General features: G+C 41.5%; 1 protein-coding gene across 2 annotated transcripts in view; it reads left to right on the plus strand.

Annotated features, from left to right (window-relative positions):
- Nucleotides 1–773: 773 nt before the first annotated feature.
- LOC148032463 (Transducin/WD40 repeat-like superfamily protein) overlaps nucleotides 774–27,420 on the plus strand; it is an 82,072-nt gene continuing 55,425 nt past the window's right edge. The window contains exon 1 of one of the 2 annotated variants that reach the window (XM_087683134.1): nucleotides 774–1,012. In XM_087683134.1, coding sequence (XP_087539260.1) covers nucleotides 879–1,012 — 134 coding nt within the window. In that variant the 5' untranslated portion in view covers nucleotides 774–878. Of the gene's footprint in view, nucleotides 1,013–1,078; nucleotides 1,126–27,420 lie in introns of those variants that run through there. The other variant, XM_087683135.1, reaches the window with a different exon arrangement.

Consider the following 27,420-nt stretch of genomic DNA (forward strand, 5'->3'; position numbering starts at 1 on the left):
AGGGAACCTTAGGTTGATACACCACCATTTATAAGCTCATTGATTTGATGTGTTCATTCATGAAAGCTGATAGGTTTGGGCACTCCTATAATATTGTCATATATGATTGGATTTGAGAACTTTCCTCTCCTTGCTTTGGGGTTTGGGTTTGGTAGATTGCCAAATAAGAGATAGTATAGATATAGAAGTAGGTGGATTGGGGTGGAGGAAACCTTAGATTGGCACACCACGATTTATAGGCTAACTCGTTCAATATGTTCGTTTACAAAGCTAAGTGTTTGAAAAATACAAAATGATAACATTCAACCTAATAGGTTTGAGCACTCCAATAATATTGTCACATAGGATTGGGTTTTAGAATTTTCCTCTCTTTGCTTTGGGGCTCAAGTTTGGTAGTTTGCTTAGAAAGAGATATTATAGATATACATGAGGCAAGTTGATGCACCTAAGTTGTGTCATATAAGTTCTCTACAATGTAAAAGTCACTCTTCTTCTTCTTCCTCTACCTCAGTATAGATATACACGAGGCAAGTTGATGCACCTAAGTTGTGTCATATTATTAAGTTCTCTAGAATGTAAAAGTCACTCCTTCTTAATCCTCTACCTCCGTAGTTATTTGAAAATAGGAGGAAAAAAAAAGACATGAAAGTTGAAAAGAACCTGAAAGGATAAAGGATGCACGTATCGAAAGGTTTGAAGTTTGAACTCATGTTTCCACGTGCACACTCGCACTATCACACTAGAAGGTTGTATATACACGTCCAGACCCTCAAATCTAGGTGAATTTAATTAAAAGTCATTTTGAGAAATTTCACAACATTCTGGCAGACAACTGAGGCTAGCGTTGGTGCCTGTCCCTTGTACAAGCTTGCGACATCATGGACGTCGAAGGATCTTCTCCTCCTCCTCCTCCTTCTTCGCATGGAGGCAAGCATCTTCACCTTAAGAAGGCATTGCAAGCAAGCTTCGGTTCTCCAGACGATCCTGACTATGTCTTCGATATCGCTGCCAGGCAAGTTTTGGTATCTGTTTTATGCTACAACCACTTTTTCGCATACATTGGCGTAGGAGTAAGCAGCATTTGGCATGTTACATGAAGTCATGGCGTGGACGTTTGAGCTACAGGTACATTTAAGAAAGCATGTGCTAAAGGCTCTTCATTCTGTTTACCACTTCAGAGAACATGTGCTGGGATGTTTGCTTTATATGGTGTTTCATCTATCGCTGAATTGATGCTTCAGGCTATGTCCTTGTTGTCCCGTTCATCGTCGTAATAATCATCTCTAACAACTGCTGGAACGTAAGGCTGGACAATGGACACTTGTTCAAAACCTTGTTTTGCAGTTTGCTTATTACTGGTTGCAAGGAAGCAACGACACACATGCCATGCCTTGTTTGATTCGTACTTCAGTCCTTGCTGCTCTTACACTGGGTAATTATAGGAGAGATGCTAGTGAGTGAACAAAACCTGAACTAAAGCTCATGCATCTAGCATTCTTGATCAGTTTAATACAGATTTGATAGAATCAGATGACGCGGATTGCATTTCCATGTTATTACACAGTAGCAGTGATCACGAGAAGCGACTGACTACAGCTGCAAAAGACTATGTTGAAAGATTAAAGGGAAGATTGAACTGGTATGAGAATCCTTATACTCAAAGATTTATTGCAGACAAAATTGCAAGGGACAAACAAGGATGTGAGGATAGCCATGGCTTACCTTACTGCTAGAAGCTGAGTAATGTAGTTAGAGAAGTATACACAATAAATTAAAATTGCTACAATCATCGTGTTTGTTAAATGGAAAACCAACCCCGCTTACAGTTTCTCAAACAGCAATGGAAACACATCAAAGAATGAATTTTCTGAGACAAACATCATGTTTGTTGGATGGAAGACTGCAACGTTGCTGATAGTTTCTCAAATTGCAGTGGTAACACATCAGAGAACAAACTTGCCTAGATAAACATGAAGCAATGAACACAAGAATCAACATTATATAAGTGGACAAGGGAGATAAATAGGACAGTATAATGAGGAAATCTGATGAGGTGAGTGTGATGAACGGCTGCCTATAAATAGGCTGAAATTCATATAAAGAAATATCAATGGGCTGAAACTGTGGGTGGACCCTGATCTAGTCCAACTTGCATCTAGTTTGACCAGCATCGGGTCTGCAAACTTGGTTTGCACATGTCTTGAGGTTCTGGCAATTTTGCTCAGCAATGACCAATAATACTTATTTATGTTTTTTTCTTGAAGCATCTGCTATAATTTTGTCTGTTTTATATGCATAAAAATGTGATTACTTTCATCTATGCCAAAGACAACCATTTGAGCTCATCTTTCAAGTGAGTGAAGTAACATTGTGGCTTTAATATAACCTCTTGGTAAAAAGAGGTAGAGTTTGTTAAGCACTGAGAAATTAGGCCTTAATTAGTTAGTTAATCATTGGTCTGTTTATTCAGCATTTGTATTACCCGGGAAAGGAGAATAAGTTTATCTCTATATTTTGAATTTTGGTAGGATAAAAGCCTCCAAAAGTTCTATAAAAGGGGCCATGGGGAACAATCACTTTCGTCCCTCATCCTCTCATACTTGAAAATCTTCATCTCCAAACTCCATTACTATCATCAGCCTCCAAGGCTACCCTATTACCCATGGCTACTGCCCCAAATGCAGCCTCAGCTGCCTTACTGATCCCATCTGTTGCTTTTGGTCATTGCCCACCAAATGAGGTCTTTGTTGTTCTGTTACAGCTCTGAATGATGCCTGCTGTTGCTCTAGCCTTCGACACTACCACTGTTTTCCACCAAAATGAAGGCCTACCATCTCTCTGATCCTATTGCCTCGCTTGTGACTGTGTTTTCTGCTGCCGTGTTGCTGACCAGCACTATAATGCAGGTCTAGCTGCCCTTTCAGTAGTCTCTACTCCACAAATGCAGCTATGCTGGTTTAGACTGCTGCCTACAAGCTTGGAGCCTGTGTGGGCTCTTTTTGTCTTTTGGTTGAAGCCTTTGCTCTTGCTTTGGGTAAATAAATTACTTTTTGTGCATTCTTGACTTTAATTCCATTCATTTGAGCATACATTTGTTAATTGCAGTGTTCATACACTTTTGTGCATGTTTTTAGCCCTCTTGTTCACATATGGTGTTCAGATCCTCGTATGGCATTAGAGCTTTAAGCATGTGCATGCATTTAGTGCAACATTTCAGATTTCCAGCCTGTTTTGCGCTATTTTGCAGCCTGTTTTGAGGAGAATTTGCTGGGCAGACATCTTTCCTACATGGGTGGGAATTTTGTGCAGCTGGGCGGCCTTTCTTGTGGGCACAGCAGGTCAGACATCTGCAGGTTGGCCAGTTTTCTGCAGCAGGTTGGCATCTGCAGCAGCAAGTTGGCTATCCTCCAGCTTCATCCCCTGTAAAGTCTGCTTCTGCCTGCCCTCCAGCTACTCATCATTGCCATTCCCTCCACCATCCTCTCATTGCTTGCCTGCATTTTTCCTCATCTTGCCCTCAGTCTGCTGCCCTCGCTTACGCACCTCTGCAAGTGCAGGGGCTGATTGTGTGCAGCCTTGTATCAGTTTCAGATCTGAGTATTCCTTCTTTCTCTTGTGTTCATCTCTTCTCTCTCTCTCTATCTTCACTTTGTGTTCATCTTCCTATTTTTGTTGTGCACTCGCACAGCATCAAGAATACAATGTGCATTCTGAACTTTTTCTCAGCTTCTCTTTTGAGGTCCTCAAATACATCAAATGCTTCATTTTTATGCTTGAGAAAGAAGATTTAGATAAGCTTGCTGTAGTCTTCAATGAAGATAATTTAGTATTTTGAACCTTCCAAGATAGTTTGCGTTGGACCCCATTGATCGGAATATACGAACTGCAATGGTCTAGTATTGTTCTTGACATGCTTCATGAATGGTATGCGAAGATATGCTAGGGTTTGCATTGAGAAAACCCAGAATGTATGAACACGACTAAAACACAATAAATCCAAACCCTAAACACAAAACTCAAAACTCAAACTCAAAATGCAAAAACACAAACACAAACAGAGAGTGAAGAGAACACTGAAGTGAATGAATCAATTTTGTGAATGAATGTAAGAGTGTACAAAATACTCAAGGGCAAAGCGATGAGTGATGACGTCCACTAGAGATGGACCTCATGTCACAACTCTATAGAAACAGAATTTGTATCCTTTTTCATTCATTTGTCTATATAATGATTTGTTAAATTTGTTTCCTTTGCACTAAATTAAATATAAAGAAAAGTGCATTGGAGCTGGCCACTGATGAGTGGTCACAAGTTATGGTGGACCCACGCGGTGGGTTAGAGAAAAGATAGTTCACACTTCCACCTATATGGCCCGATTGGGCACCTGTGACCAGAACTCACGCATATCAGGGTTAGACTCGCACAACAGAAAGGGTTGATGCCTTGAAGTGTGGGCTAGATCTGCCAGAACAGACAGTTACAATCAACAAGATGGCATGATCATGAAATGCTTGTACCATGTGCATGTGTGGGATGAAAGCTTGAAATGCACATTTCTTTGCATAGGAAAGTCACATGAAGATTCTGATACCGTTTTTGCGATGTACACGGAAAAAGCTTTCATATGACATCCATATTGGGGGGTCCCTAAATTTTAGGAGGTCCCTAAATTTTAGGAGCCTCGAATTAGCCTAAAAATGCTAGTCCTAAAAAATAGGAATGTCATTCTAAAAATAGTAAATTTTGTACTCTAACTGTGCTTACTAAATTTGGTTGTTTCTATTCTTGACAGTATTCAGCCCAAAAAAGAAGGCCATAGAGAAGAGACAAGTGTCAAGACACTTGTCACACAAGTTTCCAAGAGTCCCACCACTTGTCACATCTCATGACATGTGGCTGGACACTTGTCTTGTGCTACTCCACTTTCCCCTTTTGTACTAGCTCTTCCCTCTCTTATAAATAAGAGCTCGTTTTTCTTCATTCAGCATCATTTTTCTTTGCTGTAAACTCATGTACAACACCCACAGATAGTGAGAAATTGGCCCCATCTATCCCCATCATCATCCCCCACTTCTCCATATATCAAATTCCTCCATATTCCCTCTTCTATCACTGCTGTTTTACAGGACAGCAAGCCTGTAAATTCATTACAGCACCTCCTTCTCGAGTTCTTTCTTCCATTTTAGCAACAAGAAGCAAGCCCTATGCATGTACTGTTGATCAATGATGGAGAAAGGCTGATTTCCCCTCTTTCTTCTCTCATACTGTAAAGAAATCAGTTCTTATCATTGCATAATAGATAATGCATGTGTGTTTGTACATCTTTGCATGATCTTATGAGAGTGAGAATTACTTCTCCTCACTCTCAGGTTGATTGTAGTTGAGCTCTTCCCTAAGGGACTTGGGTTGAGCAGAAGTACATTCCTTCCAAGGGGGGGGGGGGGGGGGGTTTGCCCATCTTCAACCCTCAATCTTGTCTCCATTACTTTTACATTTTCATGGCTTTAATTTTGTGAGTAATTTTCATTTTCAGCTTTAAGTGTTCATTCTCTTTTATATTAAATCTCGAAAACAAGCGAATATCATAATTGTTAAGCATACTACATTGTTCGGGGCGTTTACACCTCAAGCATTGTAACCACCACTCAGAGCAATAGGAGTGTTGAATAATGAAGGGTAGTAGGTTGGTCACCAAAACATGGCAATCTAGAGGTTGAAATATGGTAAATGCAGTAGTGTACGATTGAAAGGAGCTGAGAACTGATCACTTGAGGCTGAGGACAATTAGGTGATAGCTGGAATGAAGAGTGCTGATATAGTGTGCCCCGTTGGGCAACAAAGCGCAGGTTGCAACAGGTGCTAGAAGGAGGTAGCAACCTGTTGCCTGGCTGTAGAGACAACAAACGCAGGCAAAACAGGAGCAATCGGTGGGAAAGCAGTTGCTGGCCACGACAGCACAAGAGCTGTGAATGCAGCAATAGGAAGGCTCTAGGAAATAGGGTGGCAGTTGAAGATGACATGCCAGGTGTTGGAAGGTGGAGGATTGCAGTTGCTAGGGGGCTGGATAGAACTCTATAGAACCGAGCTCAACATCTCCTCTTAGGTCCAAAACTAGAACCAAGAAGTTCCTAGAAGATAGACGACTGTGATTATGCACCCAAGAGGGATAGAGAAGATATTTGGAAAGTAATGTCATAAGCCCTCATTTGTGTACTAAATAGGAGGGGATGCATTGCGTGTGGTTGCACATAATTGGGAGCATGTAATGTGTATCTTATGCTAGCAATGGGTAAAGGGGATTTAGGTGGTTAGCTAATTGTAGGTGTTTATTGCTTAGTCGGCTATCAAGACTACAGAGGCGATAGTTATCTTACAAAGGGAGTCCAGGTGATTACCCCAGAGAGGCCAAGGTATTAGACAAAGGGTGCTTGTCTAGTCTAGTGGCCTACTAGGACCTGCAAAGGTGTATGAAACCATATTGAACTTCCCTCCCCCCCCCCCCGGAACCCCAAACCTCCACTCCCCTTTTTTTTTGGGAGAATAGATACGGTTTGCGGCCTTTCAAGTAACTGTGTCCTATGGGGAGAATGAAAAGGGATGGTTAGATCCAACACATTATAAAACAAACAAGCTATCTTAATCACTTGTGGGTGTTAATGATGAATGGATTTCATGTACATACACCTCCTTTGTAAAACACCATTTAGAGCTAAAATAGTAATTAGTAAATATTAGTGATTATATTAAATTGTTAATAGAAATTGAGAACGAGTTAAGAGTTTCTAAGTGAGTTCTTTATCTAATTAAACTTTTGAGAACATTGGAGTTTGTATACTATGGGTTGTAGTTCAAATTGGGAAGGTTAAATAGTAATGTTTAAGGAATTGCAAGTAAAGAAGGTTATTAAATAGTTGACCATTGGACTACTAAGAGAAATTATAAGGTGACTTTTATGCTGGTAATTTGAGGATAAATAAGACATAAATATCCACCCCAAAACCTTAATTTAATACAATGGCTTTACATATATTCATTTTTCCCACTTATACAACCTCTCGGTAGAAACACCGCGGCCCCCCTGCAGCTCTCCTACATCACGGGGATTGGCCCCTTGATGCGTTGCTCAACATATAAAACAATCAAACACAAACTCCTCTCTTTATATTTCTCGTATTTCCACGAGATATACCATGTTTCCTTACTTAACAGTCCCTTAGGAAACCGACCCTCTATCCTACGGCAAGGGATAACCTTACACTCTCAATCGTGAGTCAAATTCCTAAGAAAACAATTGCTATGCAGTCCAGGAGCTTTTCCTTTGATACCATGAACCATGCATAGTGCATATTGTGAATGGTTTAGTGCACAAATAGAAGAAAATCAGCATTGTGCATCGTGCGAAACCAATCTTTTCATAATTTCTATGCTAACGTTTATATAACGAGAAAAGGCACGGAGTCTTACGCTCATGCTGCCTTTCCTTTTATTTTAAAACAACATCCTATAGGCATGATGTGACACATAAATTATTGACAACAGATCATGACATTTGACATCACATAGGCAATTGCCTGTGAGGATGTAACCAGTTATAATACAACATACAAAAGGAAACATGAGCAAGGATCAAGCCCAAATCTAGAGGGCATCATCATCATCAGTAGCAAAATAAGCATTTGTAGCTGTCAAAGTGCTAGTCTCATTATCGTGGGTGCCAGGTATAGTCTCCATAAAACAAGCTCCTCCTTTTGCTCCATCTCCTACCGGGTAAATGGGTCAACTTGTGATGTAACACTTTTGCAAAGCATCCTCAAGTTAGCACTAATAAAGACCATGTCATTTTCCTTTTCCACTCCAAGATGATTCCTCTTCTTTGAGGCAATATGACATTAGGTGCTCCATAATTGCTCCAAGCAAGAGGAGCTCACTGCTCGACTCAAGATGCGGGTAGCTAACTTCTATAACTCTAGCTCATCTAATCCAAAGTCCTTCCACCACAAAGGTGGTCCAATCTGCAATGGTTTAACCGAGCATCATCACAGCTATAAGAGTCTCGTCTTCGCTTGTACATAGCAAGTTTCTTTGATCTTTGATCTGGTATCTACATCAAGTACCATGCGCTCCAGAATAATTCTGTAATGTAGATGCACCCTAGCATCATTTTCTTGATTCTTATCTTGAAACTCAAGGTCCACAACAAAGGTAGATGAATGCAAAGGTGAACTATAGGCATTCCACTTCCCAATATATAGATCATGTATCTCCTTATATTTCTTTGCATCGGGTACCAATTCTTTTAACTTCTCGATCGTCCTATCCACTGCATCGTACACTTTGTCAATACATGGTTGCATGCCATTAGCAAGTCTCAACAAGTGTATGATAGGATGCACCATTGTATCAACTTTTTTTATATCCTCCCAAAAGTCATTGTTCTTTGCCCTTTCCTTGCATAATATACCCATGGCAGTGGCTGCTAATGGAGAAGTACTCAACTCATCACTAACCCATACACTCTCTAAGGTTTCTCAACATCAAAAAGTTATATGCAAAGTGTATTTTAGAATACTTTAACAACATCTTTCTTGACCTTTTTGTGAACTCTTAGCGAAGGAATTGGTGATTTAAAATAATAGTCACCATTTGATTTGCATCATGTATCACTAGTTGAACCCAATCTAACTCACCAATATCCTTCAAAAGGTTGTTCAAACAGTGTGCCATGCAGTAAGAAAATTTAATATGCCTGTACACCCTTGAACAATGGATCTTGTTGCTCTGTTTGTGGGCTCACCATCAGTTGCAAAACCAACCACGAGATGTGGCCCAACAATCTCAATGGCAGAGATCCACTTAGTTGCAAGCTGGTCTATAGACTTGCCAGTCCTTGAATCATCATGGAATGACATAAAATACATGTCCTCTTGTAAGTAAGCTACAATGCCATGGATAGATCTTTTTCTTGTGCCACTCTATCTATCAACAGTGAGTGCAATATCTTTTTTCTCACAATCTCTCTTCATGTTTGTTGTAGCTTGCTCCACAATACTCTTCTTCTTCTCAAGCAAGATAGTGAGTAAAGTCTTAGAAGAGGGGGCCACGTAGTTAGGTCCATACTCTGCAACCTTCTTCGATATTGCCCTAAATTACATGGACCCATGGACATAAAATCATAAATGATAATGCAATAAGTGTTATGATAATATGATAAACAAGTAAATAGTAAAAACTCAAAATGCCAATTTGTCAAAACCTGGTTGTATAAAAGGCAATGTGGTCGAGATAGAAGAAATGAGCCATAGTTGCATTTGTTTCTTCTTTTTTCATTGGGTTGCAACTTTCCTCAAGAATAGTTTAGCATCAAGTGGTCAAGGACGAAGGCACTGATGATATAAATGAACTGAATCCATGTGGTGTGGATGCTATGCCTTCTATTGCAGCTGAAGATCTGGATCCATTAGTCGTTGTTGTTGTGCCTACCACAAACGTAGCTGGATCAATTGTGACTCGTGCATGCCTTGGTGCAAATAGAGCCTCTTGACCAGCCATGTGATCTAGAAACTCCCTTCTCTTCTTTGATGTGACATTGGGGCAAAACTGCATCTCCAATCTTGGCTTGTTTAATAATCGACCTCTTACTTTATTTGCATCGTCCATACATTGATAAGAACACAACTTACACGACCAAGGGTGCAATCCACCTTCACTTGATGGCCGTTTAGCATTTATCTTGTCCCACTATGACCATGTATTAGAGCGCTTGCCTCTTTCTCTGGCACAATGAGCTAGTCGTGAAGAATCCATGTGGATATGGGGTGCTATGTTGATTTTCAAGTATGGGTGCATTGTGTGGGCAAAACCTTTTAGCCTGCCTATGTTAGTCATGTCAGTTTGTCATCTCTTGGTTGTGAGCTCATATCAGCATGTGATGGAGACATATGAGCTTTAGTAGTTTTAGGTGCATTTCCTTCAGTTGTCGACTTCTTGTGTGCATTCCCAGGTTAATTTCTACTTTTTTGAGTTTGCCTCTACTTGCCAGACATTGTCTGTGCCATTTGGGATTTTTCTGTGGCCTCTTGGTAAACTATTGGCATTTTTTTCTAGTGTGATCAGCATTTATTGCATCTATTGGTGTAGGTTGGCTAATTTTTGGCTTTGTTGGCTATTTACAGCCTGCCTCCCCACTTGGCAGACACACAATCTCTCGAGTCTTCATTCTGTCATATGCAGGTGCACACTCCTACACTCTGACACTCTGTGCTTAGTGTTACCATGGTTATCGGCTTGATCAAGTGCTCTCGTTAATATTGTGGGCTGGGTGCAAGGACTAATTAGTCCATCCCCCTTGTATCAGCATTCTTCTTTAGTCAATGCAATATTCTTCCTTCATCTTTTGCTCTCTCTCTCTCTCTCTCTTTGTTTCTCTCTATATTCATGTTTTTCTTCCATTGCGCACTTTCAAATGGTGTAAGGATACAATTTGGAGATTTCTTGCAGAGGAGCAAGTGATCTCTCATTGAGGAGTAGCCCAGTCATCGAAACGCAAGTTTTCAGCTTGCGTTTGCTGCAAATGCAGCCTCTACAAGAGTTTTTCAGCCTAGTTGACCCCATTTTGTGCATTGTGATCTCATCTAGAGGCTAGATGGTAGTATATAGGTGTAGATGATTGCTTTCAAGCATTAGGCGGCCCCTCTCTCTTAGCATTTTGCTGGAAACACAAATTTTTGGGTGGTGACAACAATTCCCCAGGTACAGATGACATCCTTCTAGTGGTAGGTGATAGCTTTCTGTGTGGAGGTGGCACATCTCTAGTCATTGTAGTTGATTGCTTCTTGCCTTCCGTGTTGTTCCCATCGAAACGTAGATTTCTGGGTGATTGTAGGATGGAAGATATCTTGCCAGTTCACGAGCTTTGATGACTCGGAGGATGTATTGCATTTGGGTTTTAACCTATTGTCTATTCATGGTCTTACATGTCTAGGTACTAGCATTGTCTTTACACAGGATATGGTGATCGTGGAGGATGCTTCTATAGGTATAATTTTTTGCATAGGTTCCTAGAAGGGTGGGCTTTATTTGTTGATAGCCTTAGGTACAAGGTCTTTCCATGACTTGGGCTACTTTGCATGCTCATTTTGGTCATTTGAACATTGATGCTATTCGATGGGCTTCTTGAAAGAAGGTGGTCGAGGGACTTTCAGATTTCCCTCATATTCACACTTTATACCCTAGCAGTTTGAGGGGCAAGCAGCATAGGCAACCGCATTCATAGGTTGTCACTAGGAGAGCTTCTACCCTACTTGAATTTGTACACACCGACCTTTGTAGACCTATGGGCATGGCCTTCCTTGGAAAGGTCAAGTATTTGTTGTTGATTCGATGACTTCAGTCCTTGTGTGTGGCCTTATTTTTTTGGAGTATAAGAGTAAAGTGTACTCTCGATTTTGTGAGTGGAAGGTGTTTGAGGAGGAGGAAATTGCTTCCAAAGTTTGTGGCGTACAAGTAGATCATGGTGAAGAGTATACTTCTAACCTCTTTTCTTAGTTTTGTAGGGATCACAATATTTGGGTGGAGTATTTTCATTTGAACACACCATCAGAGGATGGTGTGGTGGAGTGTGTGAATCGGACCATGCTTAAAATGGCCATTGATGTTGGAGCATCGGGGTCTTTTTCATTCCCTTTGGGGTGAGGCGGTGGCTACTACGGTTCATATCCGCAACCACTCCCTGACGTTTGCATTACATGACATGACTCCTACGAGGCTTTCTTTGGCAGGAAGCCTTTCGTGCCTCACTTTCGCATCTTTGGGTGTGATGAGGATCATCCACCAAAGGAGATCAAATTTAAAGATTGGAAAATGTTTCAAATTTGTTGTGAGGAAGAGCTTTGGTGAAGATGTCTACCACATTGTTGTTAGTAAGACAGTAGAGATAAGGCTGATATCTCTTGCATGTAGCCTCTCTCTGACAAAGTGATAATGTATCTTAGACATGCATGGGCTGTGCATATATCTGCTCAGGGCTGAAACTACAAACTAAATATTTGGCCTTGTGTTGCATAAATAAATGAGGCATCCTGTTGTTGGAGCGTATGTATGAATGTCAAACAAATCTTTGTCATCATGCAAAGACAGCTAGAGTCCAGTCTCCATCGGTGTGTTAACTAGCTTGCAATCCCAGAAGCCAAATCTCTCAAGGAGTTTACCAATATATTTGGACTATGTCAATCCAATGTCTCTAGCATCATGAATAAACTGAATTCCCAAATAGTAATGCAAAGGCCCAAATCTGACATTTCAAAATTTTTCTTGAATGCTAATATCTAATCAGCATGTGTGAGCAGAAGATCATCCACATAAAGATAATTAACGAGCAAGGATCCCCCCTCTTTGCATATGTAAAGAGTAGACTTTGATGGGCTGTTAATGAACTCTTGGTTGAGTAAAAAGTCATCAATTTTGCATACCAAGCTCATGGAGCTTGCTTCAAACCATATAAAGCCTTTTTCAGCTTGCATACCAGGTGTTTGGATCCTTCAATTGCAAAACCCATGGGTTACTAAACGTACACTTCTTTCTTAAGTTTCCCGTGTAAAATTGCTGTTTTAATATCAAGTTGGTGCACAATCCAACCATAATGGGCAGCCAAAGCAACCATACATCAATGGTGGCCATACGAGATGTAGGAGCAAATGTCTCCTCATAATCAATGCCCTTCTTTTGTGTGTAGCATTTTGCCACAAGCTTGGCTTTGTACTTATCAATGGATCCATTTGCTTTTCTTTTCAGCTTATAGACCCATTTAGTACCAATGGCTTTCTTTCCAACATGCAAATGTAACTAAATCCCATGTTTGATTCTTCATGATAGAATCAAATTCAGCTTGCTTTGTTGCCATCCAATGCGCACTCTGTTGTGCATCCTCAAAAGAATTAGGCTCCTCATCATCAAGTGCTTGTGCTGCCATAACAAACTCCATAGTATTAGCATGATCATGTAGATGTGCTTGCCTTTGAGTAGGACCAGCAAAAGCATCATCCAAATGATTGTCTTGTAGAGTCTGTAAGTACCATCCAGGTATTTGTCTAGCCTCATGATTATCTGCATGCTCTTGATGAACCTCAAGTTCAGCATCTTGCTGAATATTCAGATCAGCCACAGGCTGAATTTTTGCATTATTTAATGGACCAGTTGGCTAAACATTCTGCTAAAGCTCTAGTTGTATCACCAAAAGAAATAGGCAGCAACCCTTCAAACACATCATTTGCAGCCTGATATGTGTCAAAACCAGCAAGAGATAACTTTGATTTTTCATCAAAAATCACATCTCTATTAACAAAAACTTTCTTGGAAATAGGATCGTACAATTTGTACCCTTTGCTTTCACTATTGTACCCCACAAATATGCACTTGACAGCGTTATTGCCCAACTTTTTCCTCGATACTTTAGGAATTTGAGCATATGCAAAACACCCAAAAGTACGAAGGTGGCCAATAGAAGGTTTACGTTTGTTCCAAGCCTCAAAAGGTATTATATTTAAAATTTCTTAGGAGGGTACCGAATCAAAACGTGACAAGCACATATAATTGCTTCCATCCAAAATCCATGTGGTAATTTTTTAGCTTTCAGCTATATTTGTCCATCTCCATGAGTGACCAATTCTTCCTTTCTGCAACTCCATTCTACTGTGGAGTATATGCAGTAGTATATTGATGTGCAATACTTTTTTGCTTCAAAAAATTATTTAGCAAGAAAGACATACATTTTTCCCCTCGGTCCGAATGAAGAGTCTTAATCTGATATCTAGATTGATTTTTCACAAGTGAAGTAAAAGCCAAAAATGCATTATACACTTCTGACTTTTTCACCAATGAATAAACCCAACAAAAACGTGTAAAGTCATCAATGAAGGTGACAAAGTAATAATAGCCACCCAATGACTTTGTTTGCTTGGGTCCACGCACATTTGAATGCACAATTTGCAATTTGGCCGTAGCTTTGAAAGCAACATCACGAGGAAAAGAAAATTGATGCATTTTTTCCAAAATGCATCCCTCACAAATGTGCTCAGGAGGTCTCTCCAAGAGAGGTAAGCCTTGCAACATTTGAGTATGCTACATAAGCATCAAACTGCCATGGTTCGCATGCCCCATGCAGCATGCTGTAACTCTAATTGTGATATAACAGGAGTAATAGGATGCTAAATAAACTGACCGATCAACCGAATGAGCATCTAACTCATAAAGTCCATGACATAATGTGCGAGTAAGTACTGAAGTCAAGAATTCCTTATCCTTGACCATGCATTTATCATCATCAAACATGACTTGCATTCCACATTTTGCTAAAGAGGAAATGGACATCAAATTCTTCCTTATCCTTGGCACATATAAAGCGTCTTGCAAACGGAGAGTAGAGTCATCAATGTCTTTCAAGACAATCTCTCCAACACCTCTAACATGATAAGATGCATTGTTGGCACATTGCATTGATTTGCCAACGAGAGCTGCAACAACAGAGGTAAACAAATCCATGCGGGATGTAATGTGCTTAGAAGCACCACTGTCAAAGAACCAAGTGCTAGTGTTCTCTGTAGAGCCGCATAATCTATCGGCCTAAGAAGAATCGTATTTGCAAGTGTAAAAATAATAGTCATGGTCAATGATGAACAATGTAGACTCTATAGTAGTAGTAGTAGAATGTGTATCTGAAACTAACATCCTAGACTCCTTTTTTTCTCCTTGGCAATGTGTTTCTTGCATTCTATGATATAATGACCTGGTATTTTACAGTAATGGCGCTTGCCCTTCTTGGCTTGTGTGCCCTGCTGCTTCTTGTTGTTGTGTGACGTTCCAGAACTTCTAGAACTTCCAGAACTTTGTGGAGCATTCGTGGATTGATTGCCCTTGCCCTTTTGTGTTGCCATAAAAGCTTGTCCAGAGGCTACGACATCCACGCCACTATTCTTCCTTGTTTGCTCTTCTTCCAGCAATAAGCTAACTAATTGAAGAAGAGTAAGTGGCTGTGTAGAAATTCGCATTGTAAGATTCAATGCTGTATGGAAGGCCAAATAAAAAGGTGGCAAAGAATTCAAAGTTGTAGAGATTATCTGAGCATCAAAGTAATACTCATCGGGAAGGCCAAATAAGAAGGTGGCAACGAATTCAAAGTTGTAGAGATTATCTGAGCATTAGACTAATGTTCATCTACATTAATCAATTGCTAGTGCAAATCCTGAATTTTATCAAGGTGATCTTGCATAGCATCACCTTCTTCCATCTTCACATTTTCAAGCTCCTTCAAAAAAGAAAAGCGAGTATCATTTTTTTTAGCAAATATATGATCAAGTGTAACCCATGCTACTCGTGAAGTAGTAACAAACCGGATATGTAGGATAATAGACAGCTGAACCGCCAATGCAATAAGTGACAATGCTTGGGTATCCCTAGTGTCCCGAGCCTTCTGTGCAGCTATTCTTTGGGGTGGTGGTTGGATGGGAACTTGCCTTTGACCACAGCCTCCTTGTGGAGGAGTTGCAGGAGCCATGTCACCAGGACAGACTCCTTCCCACTGACATAATTCCAAAGATTTTTTGCAACAAGCACATTCTTCATCATGAAAGACCACAGAGAATAGTTGTTGCCATCCAATCTACCCTCTTTTAATACATAATTGAAGACATCACTCTGTCCTTCATTTGCCATGATAAGTATCACTCTTCCAAATGCACAAGAGTGATAACAAAAGCTGGCCTGACCTGGAAACTGCAAATTTCCAGAAATTACAGCAAATGCTAAGCTGTAATCAGGTAAATTGTATCACACCTGACCACTATTGTCTCAAAGTGCTGAAATTTTTTAGATTTCAGCAAGCAACACAGTGCACAATGCAAGAAAAGTGCTCAGCAGCACTAAAAACACAAAAACCCAAAGTTTGATTGTCCAATGTGCAAGATTTCAGTCAATTTCAGAGTGAAACTTCAGTACATATGCCAATGTTTGCCAAGTTTACAAAAGCCCCAAATTTCTTGACCCAAATGCCAACAAATTTTTGCAATTTGTGCAATGAAGCATCTGTTGTAACAAAAGTTGATCTTTCCTTGCAAAATCCCTTTTGCTTTGGCTCTAATATTTTGAATAAAATAGTAAAAATATACATGTAGTAGGTGAGGATGAGCCGAATGAACATTGACGTGGCAATCGAAGCTATCGAGACCGTTGGCAAAGTTGTCACGGGATTGGCAGAGCTGCCGACGGGTGGAGGGTGGCCGGTATAGGTGGGCAGAGCTGCTGGTGGCTGGAGGTAGATAAGTTCCAAGCGATGCTGCAGGTAGGTTTGGTGGAACAGCCCAGGCTGGCGGGCAGCTTGGTTTGGTTGTAGGTAGGGTGGATTGGATAGGTTGTAGGCGGCGTAGCCTTTTGGACACAAGATGGCGGCCGCTGTAGTAGGCAGGCTGGCCGGATAGACGAGCTGTAGGGTGGCTTGCAAGAAAGTGGCTGTTGGTTGGGCAGGCGTTGAGCTGGCAGGGACAAGAGGTGGCTGCTGCAAGAGCTGGCAGGCGTACCAAGGTCAAGGTGAACCTTACTCTGATACCACTTGTTGGTGGAGATGGTAGCAAGTAGTTTAGCTAAGCTTGAGAGTGTGTAGACAGTAGAGAGAGATTGTGGTCATTGCTCGACACTTGATTAGTTGAAAAGTGTGTAACACAAAGTACAAGGTACAACCCTTTGACTTTAGGGTTGTGTAAGTGGCTTAACGTGCATTCACACATGAAAGTGTGTGATGTGCGGTAAGTGACCAAACTGTATAACATAAATACACAAATAAAGAATAATGTGATTGGGGGGAAAAACCTCACTTACGGAGAGTAAAAAGTACCCTAGTATCCTATGTGCGAATCATTGACACTCTTGTGTGAGCGTAGGTGTGAGTAAAACCCAACAATCTTTATGGGCTACAACACTATCATGAAGGGCTATTAGCTCTACAACTCGACGACATGGAAGATTGAGGTGAGCATGGATGTGATCTTCGATGAGGTTATGGCCTCCGGGGATCCTCTTGATGGTTCTATTAGAGGTGATTCTTCATCATTGATTGACCCTCCCCCACCCTCAATTTCTCTCCTCCCTTCTCGATTACCTCTTAGTACCCCTTCTTCATCTTTGGCTCCTCCCCCTCCTCCTCCTCCACTCTCTACACTGGCTTCCCTACCACCTTTGATGGATGCAATTATGTCTTTGTCGAGTACTTCCGCTCCTTTAGCCTCCCCTCTCGAGGCTTCTAGGGATGCTCAGCCATCAAAGGGGGAGCCTTCTTCAGACGAGGAGGATTTACCTTCCCTTAGTGAGGGGGGTTCCCTTCCACAGACAGGTGCATTGCAAGTACAGGAGGCTAGCCACTTAGTCTCCCTCATAGTAGGATGAGTCTATTCAAATTCCTCTTTGGCACAGGTGGCTTATGTAGGATTTAGGTATTTCTCACTTTCCTGCTTCTCCTCCAGCTCCACGTATAGCAACTCGCTTACGGGCCCAACACGATAGTTCACTATGTGTGAAGTTTGAACTATGCTCTTATGTCAGATTCTTCATGGCCGAGAGTCTACTACAGTTGAGAAGGCTCTTGCACAGGATATTTGGTGTCCACGGAAGTAGAAGGTGATAGATGTGAAGTGGGTCTATAAGACTAAGTACCTTATAGATGGTTTCTTGGACAAGTACAAAGCTAGGCGTGCTACCAATGGTTTTTCTTAGAGGATAGATTTGGACTATTTTGAGACTTTTGTACCTATAGCTTGGATGTCTACTATTGGAGCTATCTTGGCTCTTGCAATTGACCATTGCTAGCATGTTTATCAGATGGATGCCAAGTCTGCCTTCTTGAATGGCGTCCTTGAGGAGGAGATTCATGTTACACAACCTCCATGTTTTCTTGTGTAGGGGAAGGAGGACAATGTCTATAGTTTGTGGAAGGCCCTCTATGACCTGAAGCAGGCTTCTATAGCTTGGTACCAAAGGATTGATATATTCTTTCTACAGAGTGGCCTCCATCCATCAACTCATGATTCCAACCTATATTACAAGGTTGAGGGTGATAGGTTTGTTTTGATCATATTGTATGTGGATGATCTTATCATCATAGGGAGCTATGCTTAGGGGGTTGATCGGACTCAGGAGATTTTGAGACAGGAGTTTGACATGATGGATCTTGGGATCCTACACTTTTTCCTTGGATTGGAGATCTATTAGATGGCACATGGTATATGTATTTTCCAGCATAGGTACATCTTTGAGTTACCCTCGGAGTTTGGTATGGCCGATTGTTGGACTATTTCTTGCCCCATGGATCTAGAGTCCACTCTTTTGGTAATAGGATATCCCCTTAAAGATGCCACCCGGTATAGGTGTCTTGTTGGCTCCCTTATCCGGCTCATTCACACTTTAGTGGTTGATATTTTTTTTGTTGTGCCTTTGTTGTCTTCTTTCATGAAGACTCCCACTTAGGAGTATTGGAGAGCGGCCTTGCATGTTCATTATTTACAGGGGGACTCAATCCTATAGGATTATGTATGAAGAGGGGGTTACTCTCTTTGGTTGGAATGACTCTAATTGGGTAGGTGATGTGGATTCAAGCTGGTCCACTACAAGTTATGCCTTCTCCCTTGGATAGGGAGCTATCTCGTGGAGTAGTATGAAGTAGCCTATTGTGGCACTTTCTTCTACAAAGGTAAGAGTATCATGCATTATGTTCTACAGCTATGGAGGTGGTTTGGTCTCGCCGCATGTTGGGGGAGGTTGGCTTTCCCCAACCTTGATTGACAGAGTTGCGTGTGGACGATCAGAGTGCTCTAGCTCTAGCAAAGAACTGTGTGTCTCGTGCTAGCACAAAGCACATTGAAGTTAAGTATCACTATGTTTGAGAGCGGATCATGGATTTCGAGTTAGCCGTGGCTCACTATCCCATGGCGGACAATGTAGTGAATCTCTTCACGAAGCCTTTGCCCCAGACTTCTATGCTTCATCACATGAGATTGTTGGGTCTTTAAATACTCCTAGATTTGAGAGGGGGTACTAGTGTGCCTATGTTAGTCATGTCAATTTGTCATCTCTTGGTTGTGAACTCATGTTGGAGTTTGATGTGGAGACATAGAAGCTCTAGCAAAATTCGGTGCATTTCCTTCAGTTGTTGGCTTTCTATGTGTATTCATAAGTCGATTTCTACTTTTATGAGCTTGCCTCTACTTGTCGGACATGGTCCTTGCCATCTTGGTATTTTCTTGCGGCCTCTGGGTAAATTTTTGGCATTTTTTTAGTGCTACTAGCATTAAATGTTGGTCCGCCAACATGTATTGCGCTGTTTAGTGCAGGTTGGCCAATTTTTGACTTGTTGGCCATTTATAGCCTACCTCCCCACTTGGCAAACACACACTCTCTTCAATCTTCATTCTATCATATGCAAGTGCACACTCCAACACTCCATGCTTGGTGCTGCCATCATCATCAGCTTGATCTGGTGCCCTCATTGATGTTGTGGGTTGTGTGCAAGGACTCGTTAGTCTATTCCCTTTGTATTAGCATTCTTCTTTAGCCAGTGCATTATTCTTCCTTCAACTTTTGCTGTGTGTGTGTGTGTGTTTGTGTCTCTCTATGTTCGTGTCTCTCTTTCATTGTGCACTCTCACAAAACCAACAGGCAAGGGCAAGCATGGGGCATTGGTGGGTGGCTAGGCAGAGCAAAGACTTGTTGTAGCTTGCAGAAAAGAAAAAGCTTGCTAAAGCTTGAATCATTGGTGAAGTAGATGGGCAACTTGCAACAGATAAGATGAGCCAGCAAGTGGTGAAAGGTAGGGCAGTTGGAGTAGGTGGGCCACGGTAGGCAAGTGAAAGGGCGTGATGGGTGGTAGGCAAGCACGTAGGTGTGTTTGAGCCTCAGCTAGTAGGCGAGAGGGGGGTATGAGAGACTGCACAAAAGATGGAGGATCTGGTGCGGGCATGAACCTGAGTAAGCGGGTGTGAAACCGGACGGCCTATTCCTAAGTGACCCTTCCTCGATAGTTCATCCCCGACAATGCTTCTCCTCCTCGGAACTTAGGGGAAGGGGGAGCGTCCTCTTGTTGGGGATGTGAATAGGGATGTCCCCCAACTTGTCGAACATGATCGTGATAGGACAACGTTCTGGCATCTCGAGGTCCCAAGATGGTTGTTGTAATGGATGCTCGATAGAACATCCTAGAACACTCTAGAAGATTCGAGGAAGTATTAGACGATTCTAATGAAGGTTCTAGATATTCTTTGGAAAGTTCTAGAAGAGGTTTGCATCAATGCTTACGTCAACGTTGCTTATGCCATCACTTATGTCAATGATGCTTATTTTGTCAATGATGTCATTATCTAGAAGCTTCCCCTTAACCTCCTCAATTCTAGAATAAATAGGGGTCTTGGGCTACAAGCCCTTCAGTCTTGCCAACACTAGTTGTGATGCTCCTGTGAGGTAAGTCCTCTTCTTGTCCTTGTCTTGTTGGAGTCTTGTCTTATAAACAAGCCATGCTCTTGTGAGCATTTAGCTGTGAGAGCAATCTCCTCACTCTCCAAGAGCACTTGTCATGCCCATAATAGTTTGATCAGACTCTCCTACCATGATCTTGCCAAGTCATGATGGAAGGTATTGTTGCTTCTTTACAAAACATCTAGCCGCAGATCCAAGAACTTCAAGAAAGTAATGCAAAGCTATAAGCAGAGTAACCACAAGCTTTTGTTGAGCTATCATAAGCATTACATGTTGTTTTAGCCACTTAAACACCCCCAAAAAATGCCTAATTAATGAAAACCCTAAAGTGGTGGGCAATTTGAGAGAGTTTTAAAATGGTGGGTGGTACCAAATATCGAAACTTTTTATAAATAGGTAGGCTGCCCTCCATTCAGCCCACTTGTTTTTGCATGTTTCGGGCCCTCTAGCTTCACTGCCCACATACTGTTTGCGGAGGTTGTCTCATTGTAGCTGCCCAACATCATCTACAGCTAGTGACTTGTTGAATTACTACGTTTGTGATTTGGCATTTGCTTGGACTGCCACGTCATCATACTTGCATTTTACTGCCGTCAGCTTGCCATGTAATCATACTTGTGTTTCGTTGTCATTAGCTTGCCACATCGTCACTAGCTTGTTGCATTTGTAGATTTCTCTCTCCTCTACCTATTTGACACCGCACCACACACTTGCGTTGTTGTTGCCGGATATTTGGAGGTTGCCTTGGTGTGTTTTAGGATTTGTCAAGAGTATGATATGCTCTCGCTTAGTAGCTTTGCCTCGGTCCTTGAGACACGAGAGTTTGGGGTATAGTTTTCATTCTTGCATGGTTTATTTGTTGCAGGAGCATTGCATATTTAGTGTTCAATCAATATGACTGTGTTCTTTTGAGTTTATGCTTTGTTGTATGCTTTCATTTATGTTTTTGTGTTAGGGTATTTTTTCACATGGTATTAGAGCAAGGTTCTTTTCCATGAAATCGTGGCCTTTGATTTGAAAGCCCTTTGCAAGAAGCAAAAACAACAGGAGGGCAAGATGAATTTGAAGACATATTCACCACATGATGATTGATGCTCCCGAGCCTAGCACATCGAGACATGCGATGGAGTGGGCTTCATAGCTTGCTCTTGCATCCGACATGGCTGAAGAGTCTTTGGACTACCATGTGTTGCAAATCAGAGTTGGAAGCATGAGAGTGTGTACAAGAGGGAGAGAGAGAGCTCAAGTACAAGAATAAAATCTTGCTTAGTCAATTGTTCAATGTACAACTAATACACTCTCCTCAACTGTGAGTGTGTACTTTAGGCTGTTTATATAGCCTCTGGAGAAGTTAGGGTTAGGGTTTTCCCTTGCTCCCCTATCCTCTAGTCCATTTATACCTAGCTACCCTTATTCTCTCCAGTATAAGGAGAGTTCCCATGCTTACTTCTTAACACCCCCCCTCAATGCTAGGTGGCATCGGATAAAGCATGATAGGATGCCCCCCTTAATCCTCAATGAGATACCTTTATAAATCAGGCTACAAAAGAAGGCTATAGGTAGAGAGTGTTACAAGACTCAAAAGAGTCAATTATCTGTGGATTGGGAGGCAAAGTTAGCCTCCAATACCTTAGGTACTTCGGGAACATTGGGACACTTACTAGTGATATGTCTAGTCTTTTTGCATTTATTACACTTCATTTTGTCAGGATATTTCTTCCAGCAATTGCTTACAATATCCCTTTTTTATGATAGAAGGAGCACTTTGTAGAAACTAACACTTGCTCACGGGAAGTAAATGTTGAAGTTCCTTCATTATGGTTCCTCTTCTCTTCATCCAGGTATGAGTGGATGGTACTTGCTAAGGTTGGGTTGGGGATATTAGTTAGGGTAGTCACAAGGGTTGGAAAGACCTTTTTCACAAACCTCAGAAGGATGGCAATGGCATCTTCATCATGAATTGGTGCTTGAACGGAGGCCAGCTGTGCCATGAGTCCCTTCATATGTGAAATAAACTTGCCTAGATCTTCTCTCTGTTTATAATCCAAGCTAAAAAACTCAATCTTTAGAAAGATCTTGGAGTTCTTCCCTATCGTCGTAAAGCTTTTTAAGTTTATTCCACTTCTCCTTGGCAGTGGAGAGTTGGTCAATATGATGAATTAAAGATTCATCTAAATGAAGCATGATGATGGCCTGATCTCTTTCATCATCTTCTACATCAAGGGGATTGGATGGGTCAATAACTTTGGTCCCTTTATGAAAGGCCAGTAGCCTCGTTCCATCATTTTATATCTTACCAAGACTTGCCAAGGATGGAAATCTTTTCCATTGAACTTGTGAATTTGAGGCCTTACATTTGCATAGGCCATGGCCATTATAGGAAGGTCTTACCTATTGCCTTAAGCAATGGCAGTGTCTAGTTCTTTACAGGTGGCCAAGCACGAACCAAATAGCAAAATTGATAGCCCTACAAATGATAACTAACTTTAAAGCTGTAGAGATGAAAAAAGGTTGAAAATCTTATATATGTAATATCTCAAGATAGGATTTTGGAGGTCATGTTCTTCGAACAACCCTTGATTTAAGTTTTACTATTTTCTTAGGTTTCAATGAGGTGAGCTTTGACTAGACTTCAGGCTCCTCTTGATAATGTGGCCTATTAGAGGAGTTCTTGGTGGAGCACTGCTTATGAATCAACTCTATGCTATGGGATGAGTTAGAGGAGAGTACAATAACACTCATTTCTCTGATTTACCAGCAGCAAACAATAAAGAGCATCAGTTGAATGTATTAGTAGTGCTAAGAAGCACTCTTACTAGCTTTCGTTCTAGTACTCATAATGTAGGTTGATCTTTACAAGCTTAATATTGCCCATGGAATGAGAAGCACTTTGCATTTGAGCTTCAAAGGGCAGTAATAAATCTTCACAAGGGTTTTTCAGTGATTAAAATCACTGTTGATAATGCCCACATTGAAAAAAGATGAAAATGAGTGAGCTTGAAGCTTTCTGGCTATGGCTACCAGAAACCCACAGTTAGGGTTTGGCTCATAGCAATCAGCACAAGGGGAATTTCTCCAAATCCTCTTAGAGGGAGATGGCCCATTGGGGGGGACTATCAAAGCCCTAAGATGGCCGCCGTTGATTCGCTCATCTGATCATGCAGCTGTACGAATTTGCACGATGCCCAAATTTGTGCCTGCCTACATTTTTTTGCAATGCCGTCATGCTGCGTGGCCAATGTGGGGGTTTGTGGTGCTAGGCTGTTGCGCCATGAATTGGGGAGGAGTTCCTTAGAAGAAACCTTGAGCTGAAACCCCCTCCTTTGTTCTCCCCAAGTTCTCCATCAAAGGTGGGTCAGGCTGTGGATATGGTGGTCAAGAGGTAAGATGTAGAATATGAAAGCTCATGTGCAGTTAATGATGTAGGGAAGCTGAGGGAAGCTGAAGGATCATAGGTGGCTTTGATACCATGTTGCAAATCAGAGTTGGAAGTATGAGAGAGTGTGCACAAGAGGGAGAGAGAGAGCTCAAGCACAAGAATAAGATCTTGCTTAGTCAGTTGTTCAAAGTACACCTAATACACTCTCCTCAACTGTGTGTACTTTAGGCTATTTATGTAGCCTCTGGAGAAGTTAGGGTTAGGGTTTCCCCTTGCTCCCTTGTCCTCCAGTCCATTTACACCTAGCTACCCTTATCCTCTCTAGTATAAGGAGAGTTCCCATGCTTACTTCTCAACACCATAGAGTCCATAGACCATACAAGATCTCACAAGCCGAATACGATCTCATTCTCATGTATCAAGCTCAACAGCAGATTGAAGGTAAATTTGAGTTTTCTCCTGTAGGTTTAGTGCGTTGGTCTAATGATCTTGCAGGAAGGATGGAAGCTCCATAAAGGATTGGCCATCCCAACATGGAAACTGACACGAAGTATATACCATTTTCCTCTCTACCACCATCATCTACATCCTTACCTCTTTCATCTTTTACACACACTTCTCCACCTTCATTCACTCCTATGTCAAGTGCGTATGTTACTACTTCTCGATCTTTTGATTTTACTTTCTCTTTTCCACAAGATTTTGGAGATGCTTATGATGAAGGAACTCTTCAAACTAAGTATTGGTTCATTGGTCTCGAAGAGGATAGGTTTTTTTAGTTGCACTCATGAAAAGCTAAATAGAAAGGGTGAGTGCTTCTTCTTCATCTTTTCATTTAGCTTTTACATCTCATGGTCAATTTGATTTTGGTGATTCATCTCTTTTATCATTTGCATTTAATGGATAAAAGGAACCTAACACATTTTTCACATCTACATAAATGACAAATCCAATTAATCTCTTGTCCATCCCACCCACTAATTTTGCTAGACCGTTCTTTTAGCTTCCATTAAGTGCACATTACATGTCCTTACACATCATATTGGGGGGTCCTTCACTCTTAGGCACGCTCTTTAGAACCTCGTAGCTAGGTGGTGTCTCTATGATGAAGTTTCATTTTCCCATTCCCACTCTTTTGGATTTTCCACGGCTTGGGATGCGACCTAGCCTTCATTGAGTGTGGATTAGTTGGTACCACAGTTTGTCTCCATGGCATTACTTAGTGGGCCTTTTGGTCATTTTGCTGTGCCCCAACTGATCGTTGGACAAGGCTTACGTGTCATGATGTCTCCAACTCCACCGCTAGTTTAGGGAGACATTTATGTTCAGGTGCCTTTGCATTAATCGGCACCCATTGGACATTATCGACCTATTTTTGCCTGTCCACCTCCCTCTCCTACTTATCCCCCTCCACTACCTCCTTTTTATTCCATTTATTTGACACCTCATGGTTTCTCCTTCTCATTAGTTAAACATGCCTTAAATGATAAGACTCGTTTCAAGGGGTCGAACTTCCCTACTTTGTCAAACCTAATGAGACATGTCCTTGACCCCCAGAACCTATGGGATATTGTGCAGAGGTTGAAACCCTAACCTAATTTATTCCGCATTTGTTCCATACGATGTTGTTCACTCATGGAAGATGTCGCTACATCGGAGCCTAGGAGTGCTTAGTGCCTTTGGCATTTTCACTTAGGACATCTCGAATATGACTTTCTTTATGAGTTGTTGCATCGACAAATGGTTGATGGCCTTTCATGCCTAAAGTTATTGTAGGATATCTGTAAAGCTTGTCAACTCGGAAAACAACAGCGTATCACATTCCCTATGCAGTCTACACATGAGCTGAGGTGCCTCTTAGATTGATTCATGTTGCTCTTTGTGGTCTGACATCCATCAACGCATTGAACGGCATATTGTACTTCTTTTTAATTGTGGATGATTATTCTTGTTAGATGTGGGTGTACTTTCTCAAGCACAAGTCCAATGCCTTCCTATATTTTTTTGCTTGGGTGCTATTGGTGCATTACTAGACTGGTCGTTGTGTAGGATACATGAAGAGTGATAGTGGAGGCGAGTTCATTTGCCAAGAGTTTTTTGAGCTTTTACAAGAGCATGGTATTTCACGCTAGCTGACCTCTACTAACTCCCCTTTGTAGAGTGGAGTTGTAGAGCATAGGAACTAGACCATCATGAATATGGCAGGCTCTATGCTGTTTGCAATAGAGAGATCCTTGAGCGCTTTGGGTCGAGGCTGTTAACCCAAGAAGCATGGTTGGGCAAGCCACCTTCATGTGCTCATCTGTAAGTGTTTGACTGCGAGGCTTTTGTGCACATTCGTAAAGAAATACGCAGCAAACTTGAGCTAAAGTCATGTAAATGCATTTTCCTAGGATATGGTGACAAGGGTGAAATGGGGTATAGATTGTGGGATCTTGAGAAAAGGAAAGTAGTACGCAACAATGACGTTATCTTCCGGGAAGATCGCATGCACAAACAGCCCGAAAAGACTGAGGAGGTCCATAGGGTTGTATTTCGGGAAGAAATACCTTTTGGACAGCAAAATGTGCTTGTTGTACAGCAGCAAATACCTGCTGTAAATGAACCTGTAAATGCAGGAAATGATCAGCTAGCTATTGCCCATGAAAATGAGCCATTACATGTGCAGGAACAGCCAGGACAGCAAGTTGTTAATGCTGATTTGCAGGCTGAAATACCAGGGCAGCATGCTGAAAATGGAAATTTGCAGCAAAAGGCAACAAACGATGACCATTGGGTTAGGAGATCGTCTAGAGCTACTAGACGACCTGACAGGTTTGTTCCTGGTGCAATTAATGTGGCTGATTATGTCATGTTGACGGACTGTGGTGAACCTTTTTGCTTCAAGGAAGCAATGGACAGACAGATCAGCAAGAAATGGTATAAAGCCATGCTGTCAGAGATGGAATCTCTTGAAAAAAATGGCACTTGGGACTTGGTGCAGTTGCCTAAAGGGCAGAAAACTCTTTCATGCAAATGGGTTTACAAGATAAAGGTCACTTTTGGTTCCTCACCAAAGTACAAAGCAAGATTGGTTGCAAAGGGGTATAAGCAGGAGCATGGAATTGACTTTGATGAGATTTTCTCTCCTGTAGTCAAGATGACTACATTGAGAACCATTTTGGGCTTGGTTGCAGTTGAGGATATGGAGCTCATACAGATGGATGTAAAGACTGTGTTTTTACATGGTGATCTGCATGAAGACATATATATGCAGCAGCCTGAAGGGTTTATTGAACAAGGGAAAGAAAATAAGGTATGTAAACTCAAAAGGAATTTGTATGGGTTGAAACAAGCACCAAGAGAATGGTATCATAAGTTTGATACATTCATGCAGTCCCAAGGCTTTTATAGAACTCAAGTGGATCACTGCTTGTATACCAAGAAGGCAGCAGATGGCAGCCTGATTATCTTGGTTTTGTATGTTGATGACATGCTGATTGCTGGCAGGGATACTCATGCCTTGGATTCATTGAAGCAAAGTCTTCATGGCAGCT

The sequence above is a fragment of the Lygodium microphyllum genome, chromosome 8 (assembly GCF_053477565.2).
Source record: "Lygodium microphyllum isolate KBCC chromosome 8, Lygodium_microphyllum_v1.1.10, whole genome shotgun sequence".
In the NCBI taxonomy this organism is placed as follows: Eukaryota; Viridiplantae; Streptophyta; class Polypodiopsida; order Schizaeales; family Lygodiaceae; genus Lygodium; species Lygodium microphyllum.